At 38.7% G+C, this 9,277-nt stretch overlaps 2 protein-coding genes across 2 annotated transcripts; both read left to right on the forward strand.

Annotated features, from left to right (window-relative positions):
• Positions 1-3,328: 3,328 nt before the first annotated feature.
• On the forward strand, positions 3,329-5,802 carry LOC125232977. The gene is made up of 3 exons (XM_048138840.1): positions 3,329-3,599; positions 4,524-4,593; positions 5,103-5,802. Exons 1-3 carry the CDS (start codon positions 3,351-3,353, stop codon positions 5,402-5,404), a joined length of 621 nt encoding a protein of 206 aa, XP_047994797.1. The 5' UTR covers positions 3,329-3,350; the 3' UTR covers positions 5,405-5,802.
• Positions 5,803-5,952: 150 nt separating this feature from the next.
• On the forward strand, positions 5,953-9,020 carry LOC125232976. Its single transcript, XM_048138839.1, has 2 exons — positions 5,953-6,285; positions 7,994-9,020. The coding sequence occupies exons 1-2, from the start codon at positions 6,217-6,219 to the stop codon at positions 8,978-8,980; spliced, it is 1,056 nt and encodes a 351-aa protein (XP_047994796.1). The 5' UTR covers positions 5,953-6,216; the 3' UTR covers positions 8,981-9,020.
• Positions 9,021-9,277: the final 257 nt, after the last annotated feature.

Raw genomic sequence — 9,277 nt, forward strand, 5'->3', positions numbered from 1 at the left:
GGTTTCCGCCATTTCCATCATTTAGATGGCTTGCAGTCCCCAACTGTTCGTTTCTCCAGAAATTTCCTGCCCCGCACAGCTAGACTGTGGTCCACAGTTTGGAATGAATTGTCGCCTGCGGTATTTCCGGACCGATACGACCTTCAAACCTTCAAGAAAAGAGCGTACACCCATCTTAAAGGCCGGCAACGCACCTCCAACACCTCTGGTGTTTCGGGTGTCCATGGGCGGCAGTGATCGTTTACCATCAGGCGACCTGTCTGCTCGTTTGCAGGAGCAAGGAGATAGGAATCTCATAAAAATAAATCAACTACTATAAGTGTTTACCAGTAACTCATGAAAATGAGTCACATTTTGAATTACATAACAGAGTGAAGATGATTATGTATTATAAGATGACGTGACGTGCTCACCCTCAAGTGTCTGTCAACTGATAATACCAATATCATGCTATATTTTTGATAAGTTGCAAACTAAACAATTATAATTTTAAAACAAACCTTATGTATAAAGTCCTAAGGAATTCATGTGGCGCTCCTAGTCTAGAGGGTCCTTAAGCTAAATAAATAAATAAATAATAAATAATAAATAAATAAATATTGGGGACACCTTACACAGATCAACTTAGCCCCAAACTAAGCATAGCTTGTACTATGGGTGCTAAGCGACGATATACATACTTAAATAGATAAATACATACTTATATACATAGAAAACATCCATGACTCAGGAACAAATATCTGTGCTCATCACACAAATAAATGCCCTTACCGGGATTCGAACCCAGGACCGCGGCTTAGCAGGCAGCGTCACTACCGACTGAGCCACACCGGTCGTCAAATAAATAATTATTATCGGACATTCTTACACATGCAGATTATAACAGATTATAACTATAATACAAATACCTACTTATCAATATAGAAAACATCCATGACCCTGGAACCAGGGGCGGCTCACTCTGGCGGTCGCGAGTTCGCGGCCTAATCAGGGGTGTCGCGCGTTCTCACGGAATGCCCGAACTTTCTATTGTTACTTTACGTCGCGAGTTTTTTAGTTTTATATGCGATGTCCGAGTGTGAATGGTTAATAATGCTTAATTAAATATACATCATGAATAAAATAGGACAATCTTACATAGATCTACTATTGATTAAGTCCCACGGAAAAATTCAATAAGGCTTGTGATGTTAGGACTTAAACAAAAATATATCACTGTATATATGTATACCTATAATGTACCCAAGACTGGAATATAATAGTATAACATTAATTTATCGGAGTATTAATTCGTTTTAATCCATAGGCAACCCTATCGTCCGACGCTGCGCACGTGCGGCTCGTTTCTTTGTTAGAATTTTGTAGGCATTTAAAAGGCGGCATTTTGTGAAAATCAAAGCAGTGGGCCTTCTGTACTTGTATTATTATACAGCGCGTAAACGTAATAAGGGCGATAAATGAAACCAGGCGTATAATTCAATATTGTTATCATTAATTAAGAGGTGTTTTTGATTTACTCTTAATTTTCACCCCATAATTAATTTTTGAAAAAAATCTCATCAGCAATGTACTGTAAACGTGGTTGCGATGACAATCAATGACAACTGTCAACGAGCGTTTAACGGGAGTGTGTTTGCATTACGTTGCGGGCCGAATTAATTTGTATAGATAAAAAAAATATATCAATTTTAAGTAAAAGTTATCTAATTACATTTTATACGTCCTATACTCACCACCGTTAAGAGGTTCGCCCGTATTAGGTTTACACCCTGTATATTCTGTGTTGAAACCAAATATCTGTGCTCATCGCACACATTGCTCTCAGAATCCACCCAGGACCGCGGCAGCAGGCATCAGGGTCACTACGCGATAGCCCAGACAGACGCTAACGAAACGAAACGCTCGTAGATATCTATCTCTATCGCTCTTGCGTATTGGCGCGACAGAGCCAGACTACCTTTAGCGGCATTTCGTTTTCGTTTCGCGTCGCAGAAATACCATTCGGCTACGGCACCTGGTCGTCAAGTTTCAACTTCGATAAGGGCGAATTTCTGTAGTCATTTCAAATTAAAAAGTCCTTATCGAAAAATAAGGATAAGGATCCTTCGTCGATAGCAAAGGATCATTTATATAGGATTTACGTACTTCATACTAAGAATCGTACCTCGATTTTTTAGCGCCACCTATTAAATACTATCATAACTACACTGATGATGCCTACATGGCATGATTTTAAAATAAAGCAATATGTCATTTGTTCTTATAAAACATAAAAACGCGCAAAAATATCTGGAGAAAAAATAATTTTGGCCACTTCCAGGCTGCAAACAGCGCCATCTAGTTTTAAGCTGCAGTGCATCGGGGATGTTCGCGGAGGCGCGGGTAGACTGCTTCTACACCACCATGCGCAAGCGAGCGACATCGCTTGTGCGAAGTGTCCGGGCTAGCTCCAACAGTATTCTGAATATGTGAGCGAATAGGTTTGACTGCCTATATTTGAATGCCTGCTGCTTGTTGCACGCACGCAGGAATAGATAACCTAGCTATTAAGTTTCTGTATAAACTAACACTAGACTAAGATTATTTATGTTACTAACACTATGATCCACGTTGGCACAGTATAATAAAGAGTACTATCGTACAGTATGGCCACTCCCGCTCCCCGCTGAAATTGCCGCCCACCCCCTCTCGGTTACCTCACAGTTACCGCCTGTCAAAAACGCGAACAGTCGATCTGTCATATGTCACTCATACAAGCATAGTACGAGTTCACCTACACGAGCTTAGACTGTGTGCTAGGAACGCGCCTCTTTCATATATTTGATCGCCAGTGTCCGAGGTGTGACGTTGGTCTTAAATAAATGATTTATTATTATTATATTATTATTAAGCCTAAAAGGGCTATATATTTCAGGGGTACACTTTTTTGTATGGGCTTTGACGACCGGTCTGGCGCAGTCGGTAGTGAACCTGCCTGGTACGCCGCGGTCTCGGGTTCGAATCCCGGTAAGGGCATTTATAAATTTGTGTGATGAGCACAGATATTTGTTCCTGAGTCATGGAAGTTTTCTATGTATATAAGTATTTATATATTATATATGTCGTTGTCTGAGTACCCACAACACAAGCCTTCTTGAGCTTACCGTGGGCCTCAGTCAATCTGTGTAAGAATGTCCTATAATATTTATTTATTTGTCAGTTCAGTATTAAATCGTTCTTGGTCGCTAGACAAGACATGTATACGAATAGATAAGGTTACATCTCAAGTGCTGATTCAGACAGACAGATAAACCATCAGATCAGTATAAAAACGCCTAAAAATTCCGTTCACTATCAGTCATTAGTCCAAAATGAAGGTAGCCGTTTGCTTGTTCGCCCTTGTTGCCCTGGTAGCTTCGGCTCCACAGCCTAGGAAGGACTTCCATGAACACTTCCAAGACTTCCTTGACTTGATCATGCAGGAGACAGGAGACCAGATTGAGGAGCTGATGACAGCGTACCGAGAGTTTGATGACTTCAATAATGCGTTGAGCTACATGCAGACGGCTGGCTTCAAGGATATCGTTCAGGAGATGGAGTCGCTGCCTGAGTTCCAAGCTGTAAGTTGTTCTTATTTAAATAAATCTCATGAGATCTATTGAGGGTAAATTAAAACATTACGCGACTGACTATCCCCCTTATTGATAAACGTACTCTAAAGTTATCAAGCCGATAAAGTTTGTTTGTCCCTTTCCGACGTATAGGTGCGATAGAAAGGGACAAACGAATTTTATCGGCTTGATAACTTAGTGAACGTTTATGAATAAGGGGATAAGAAGGTACGTTTGTATTTAAATGATATATTGTGCAATGCATACATTTATAAAAATACTACACTCAGGTTGAAAATGAGACGGAAACTCGACATTTTGTAATTGTTTGAAGTTAAAATTCGACCTAGCCTACCTAACACCAAGATGAAAATTTGGACTCTTACCCGTTCAAAAAAATCACTCGCACCAGACAGGGCTCGAAAAATCAACTCCAAACTCATACTACCAAACTGACTAAGTCGTCTAAAATCATGTCTCACATAGGACCTAGAGTCTTCAACAAACTACCAGCAGAAATAAAAAATGCAGGCAGTACCCACCAATTTTTAAAAAAGTTAAGAAGATGGCTCTTAGAGTACTCCTTCTATGACATAAAATATTTCTTTGACCTACCAAATAACTTATAATATTAGAATAAAATAATAATTATGTATAAAATCAAATTAACAAATCTAAATGACATATCATATGTAATATCAATGAATGCATCTTTCAATTAAATATTCGAAATTATAACTAGACTGAAATTGTAATAATCTTAATTTAATTGCTGTTAAATAATTTTATTGATGAACGTGTAATATTTATAATATTATTAATAAAATGTCTATGTCTATGTCTATGTCTATGATGTCCTTACAACTTCTCTTTTCTAATACTAATTGCCCAATTTTAGCCAAGTTTACCTTCATGTTTTGCTTTTTTCTACAGGTTGTTGGCTTCCTTGAGGCCGACAATATCGACATTACCTTCTTCTTGGATATACTCGACAAAGTTGTCAGTAAGTATTTTTTTAAATAAGACGGAGGTAGACTACCCTCACTTTCGTCCCTATTAGTACCCAGTACAGTAGTAGTGTCACGTGATCTCCAGGCTATCCTGTATATCAGCCTATCTCGTTCAATTCTAAGTAGGTACGAGTATACAGGATGGCCCAAAATTACGTTGACAAAGAATTAGGATATTTTACAAGTTATACGTGCAATAAGTTAGACGAATGTGCAATATTTTTTTGTTCTAATATTTGCATTTGTACTTCAAAGCCAAAGGAATATATTTTGAAGACGGTGCGATTAATTTGGTCAACAATTATTAAGGTTCCACATTTTAATTTGTAGGACAATCATTCGTGTAAGGACAGAAAATAATTATACAAACGTTTGTCAACGTATTTTTGGGCCACCCTGTACTATATACGTCTGATCCAAAGCCTCTTTCTTAATTTCCACAATTTTCTTACGTTTCTCATGTTTTACCAGATACTCTAAAGGCTTTTCTCTATTTCTACAGACGCCATCCCCAGCGCCCGCCGCACCCGCCAGGCCTCCGGAACCTCTCTAACCTCCTTCATCCAAGACAGCATCGCTCTCTTCCCCAAAGAGAAGCTGGATGCCCTCTTCCAACAGAAGAAGGAGGAAGATGAAGAGTTCAAGAGCGCTATCGACAACCTCTTCTCTGACGAATGGAGAGCCACCTTCTCCGCTCTGCTGGACACTCCTCAGTTCCAGCAGGAGGCAGATACTCTGCTTGAGAATGGCATCGACCTCCGTGTTTTCGCCGACGAAATTCTTGCCGTTTTTGGTCAGAACTAATGTCACAAGCTAGACAGTTATCTGGTGTAAATACATTTTTTTACACATTATATTCAGTTTTATTGTCTAAATAACCTATTTCCATAACGTACCACTAGACTTCCTTCATCAAGGATAGAATGACCCTCTTCCCTAAAGCGAAGCTGGACGCCCTCTTCCAACAGAAGAAGGAGGAAGATGAAGAGTTCAAGAGCGCTATCGACAACCTCTTCTCTGACGAATGGAGAGCCACCTTTCTCCGCTCTGCTGGACACTCCTCAGTTCCAGCAGGAGGCAGATACTCTGCTTGAGAATGGCATCGACCTCCGTGTTTTCGCTGACGAAGTTCTTGCCGTTTTTGGTCAGAACTAATGTCACAAGCTAGACAGTAATCTGGTGTAAATACATTTTTAACACAGTTTTATTGTTTAATTAACCTTTTACTTACAAAACTAATGTCAAAAGCTAAACAGTCTTGCTCTGGTGTAAATACATCGGGTGTAAATAGAATATATTTTTTCACACATATATTCGATAAGAATTTAGAATGGCGGCGTTTTGTGATCATCAAAGGAGTGAGCCTTCTGTACTTGTAGATACTATTATATGTATAATCTGTGGTAAAACATAATCGTTCACCTATTCACAGCAAATGTCATTTATCATAGCGTTTGTTCATTAAAACATAAATATTATCATTTGCGTATAACGCGTGAGTACAATAGGTGTATTTTATTTGTAAACAACACATTTCCAACAAAAACAACATTCTATATGCATCAGATGGCTGCATCCAGTAATGTTCAGTCCGTCGTGAGAGACCAAGCCTAATAATGAGAATAGAACACATAGCTTATTTTGGATTGTGCGTTTTGTTCTACGCTTCATCAAGCACGGCTAAAGTAAGTAAATAAGCTAAAGTATCAGTGCAGTGTACCAGTAGATGCCACTTTTAATTTTGAATACGGTGGCAAACACTCCTTTTTGCTGTGTTCTTAACACATAGCTTACAGTGACCGCTTTCCATCAAGCGGACAAAAGGAGTGTACAAGTTCTAAGGAGGCTTCATGTTGCCGACGACTCAAAGGACAATAGACGGAACAAATTAGTTCCGTACATAGGTCCTTCCGTCACCAGCACACCGCACCATCGTTGAGCTCTGGCAGCCTTACTCACCGACAGGAACACAACACTATGAATAGGGTCTAGTGCTATTTGGCTGCGTCTATAAGGCGGAGGAACTTCCCCAGTTGGGCTCTGCTCTAGATTCGAGCGAGTTGATATCCACTGTGCTGTGCCCTACCACACAAAGCGGAATATACCTCCTACATATCTTAAGTCATTGTCAATAAATGAGACAGTAGGGTCGTGTCATCTACATACATAATGTGTGTCGATCACTGATACTTTTACCTTGAGAGCGGTCTCGCATAGCCCGATCAGAATCCATGAAGAATCCATAATTTATTTATTTATTTTCGGAACACCAACAGCTATAAATAACATTCTGCTAATTTAAATAATAACACAAAGCCAATTACAGGTATTCACAGATAGAATTTGAATGGACAATATATAAAATGTACGCGCAAATTCGCACATAGCTATTGTGAAGTATGACATTAAAGAAAGGAAAAAAAATGCAAGTATAATTGGTGTAAACCGTTATTGTACCTAAATAAATAAATGAAAATAAGATCCGTCATAGCCGTAAAATTATTTGTATGATAGTTTACTCATCAGATCCAAAGAACGGCGGAAAGAAACACAAAAAAATCTTATTTCTAGAGTCATGAGCTTGTTTGATATTTATGCAGCCTTCTTTTAGTGCGATGTTATCGCCGGTTACTGTACTGGACTATAGTTAGGAGGTTGTATGTGACGCGTGGGTTAGTTCATGCTTTCAATTGTATCACTTGTCCACGTGGATAATAAGACATGTGTCTCTCACACTGATACACTTGCCAAAGCGTGACGGAAACTTTATCTACGTGGGTAAGTAATAAAATTGGGAAGCATCATAGCTGGCAGCGCTGTCTCATCTTTTTTTACCTTAGAATTTTGATCTTACACTTTGGACTTTAAAAACATTAGGTAAATATCACCGTAAATATGCCAAATTAAAACATAGCAAATATGCGAACCTGGGACCAGTGTACGACTTTGTACCGGTTGCCATCGAAACGGCTGGACCTTGGTGTGCCGAGGCCAAGAAGCTGGTTGCTGAGATTGGGCGCCGGTTGAGGGACAGAGGGGGTGACCCCCGGGCCGGATCTTATCTGGTCCAACAAATATCCCTTGCCATTCAGCGTGGCAACGCAGCTGGCATATTCGGGACTTTTGGGCCAGGTAGGGAACAATTGCGGGGTAGTCCTTGGCGGGATTCATTCTTATTATTATTTTTCTCTACATATTATACTGTTTATTTAAGTTTAGATACATTTAGGTTTACTTATTTAGTTTTTTTTTTTAATTAGTTTAATTAGTTAGTTCGTAACAATCAATGTATTTTTTCCTGTGGTAATAAATTTTCAATAACAGTAACCATCAATTCAAAGTAAGTACCTAAATAGTTACATATATTGACTTACATATGTTTATTTCTTTTAGCTATCTAATGAAGATAATGAATCATTCACCGTGACTGAAGATGATGTATCTGTAACTGAGCATGTCGAAGAAATGGCACACTTAACTCGAACTCCAGTTACTGTCGATCTGACTATGAGTAAAATGAACGATTCGGAAATCTTTGAAAATGGCCAAACGGCTAAAGAAGATCACCAAAGGTCATTTGTATATATACAAAATACCAAATCTCGTTTACCGTGGATGCTAAAAGCACGAAGTTCATTATTCAAAGACGAATTTAGTAACGCCAAAAACGTAGTTCGTGGTGGAACTGATGCTATGAGAGAGTTCAAAAATGTGTCGAAACAACGAAAAAACAAGTTATACAAAGATTACAGGCCGCCTGAAAATCCAAAAAATATACATAATAAACCACCGAATCAATACCCACCCAGCAAACATCCTTTTTCAGCGAAATATAATATAAAAAATCAAGATGGACCAAAGAAATGGGATAGAAGACCTCCATTTGTCCCATACAATGATAGACCTACACCCGTGACTAAAGCCACTCCAGTATATCCATACTTTAATAAAGGATATCAAATGCCATACGAAAATCAACAACATCATTCCATTTATGCCATACCAGGTTCACCTACTGCTCTAAAACATGATAAAATTGCGGAAGAAAAGAATAGGTACTTACCACATGACCGCATAATAAATGAAAGTCAGTTCAATTGTTTCAACAAGGATTGTGAGAACCGGACAAATAACTATCGTGTACGTATGAATAATGGCGTCCTCCAAGGCGTGGACTGCGTGTGTAAAAATTTCCCCGTGTTTCACAATAAAGAAGCTCAAGATTGGAGGGCGAGAAAAAAAATGACCGAGGCGGAAAAAATATACATTCGATCTCACAATACAAACAATAGTGATGATTATTCTTACGAGAATCTGATTAAAGAAATGAAGAAGTTGAGTCGAATAGTGGACGGTTTGGATAACAACGCAAGATCCTGAGTCAACGTTCTTTTTATTTCATGGGTATTATACCTAGGAGATAAAAGGAGGAGGAACCTATTAACGAAGTATCAAAGTTTGTGTGCATTGGGCGCTTGTAACTTGCAGAAATAAAATAAGCAATAAGTCAGTTTACAGCCTTTTTATTTGTAATGAATTTATGTGGTTAACATCTCTTGACACACACCCACTTCATCAGTAGAAAAAAACACACACACACGTGCAATAAAAAAATATGCAATAAAGATAAACGAAGTTAATTATGGTACTAGAAGTTTCATAACTCCCTCGAGGAAA

Source organism: Leguminivora glycinivorella, chromosome 13, assembly GCF_023078275.1.
Source record: "Leguminivora glycinivorella isolate SPB_JAAS2020 chromosome 13, LegGlyc_1.1, whole genome shotgun sequence".
In the NCBI taxonomy this organism is placed as follows: Eukaryota; Metazoa; Arthropoda; class Insecta; order Lepidoptera; family Tortricidae; genus Leguminivora; species Leguminivora glycinivorella.

What these genes read in the sequence shown, in the direction of transcription:
- LOC125232977 (XM_048138840.1), top strand. Translation starts at nt 3,351, where the DNA reads ATGAAGGTAGCCGTTTGCTTGTTCGCCCTTGTTGCCCTGGTAGCTTCG. An exon ending in CGCTGCCTGAGTTCCAAGCT is followed by an intron (nt 3,600 to 4,523) that starts GTAAGTTGTTCT and finishes TTTTTTCTACAG; the next exon opens with GTTGTTGGCTTCCTTGAGGC. An exon ending in TATACTCGACAAAGTTGTCA is followed by an intron (nt 4,594 to 5,102) that starts GTAAGTATTTTT and finishes CTATTTCTACAG; the next exon opens with ACGCCATCCCCAGCGCCCGC.
- LOC125232976 (XM_048138839.1), top strand. Translation starts at nt 6,217, where the DNA reads ATGAGAATAGAACACATAGCTTATTTTGGATTGTGCGTTTTGTTCTAC. An exon ending in CTTCATCAAGCACGGCTAAA is followed by an intron (nt 6,286 to 7,993) that starts GTAAGTAAATAA and finishes TATTTCTTTTAG; the next exon opens with CTATCTAATGAAGATAATGA.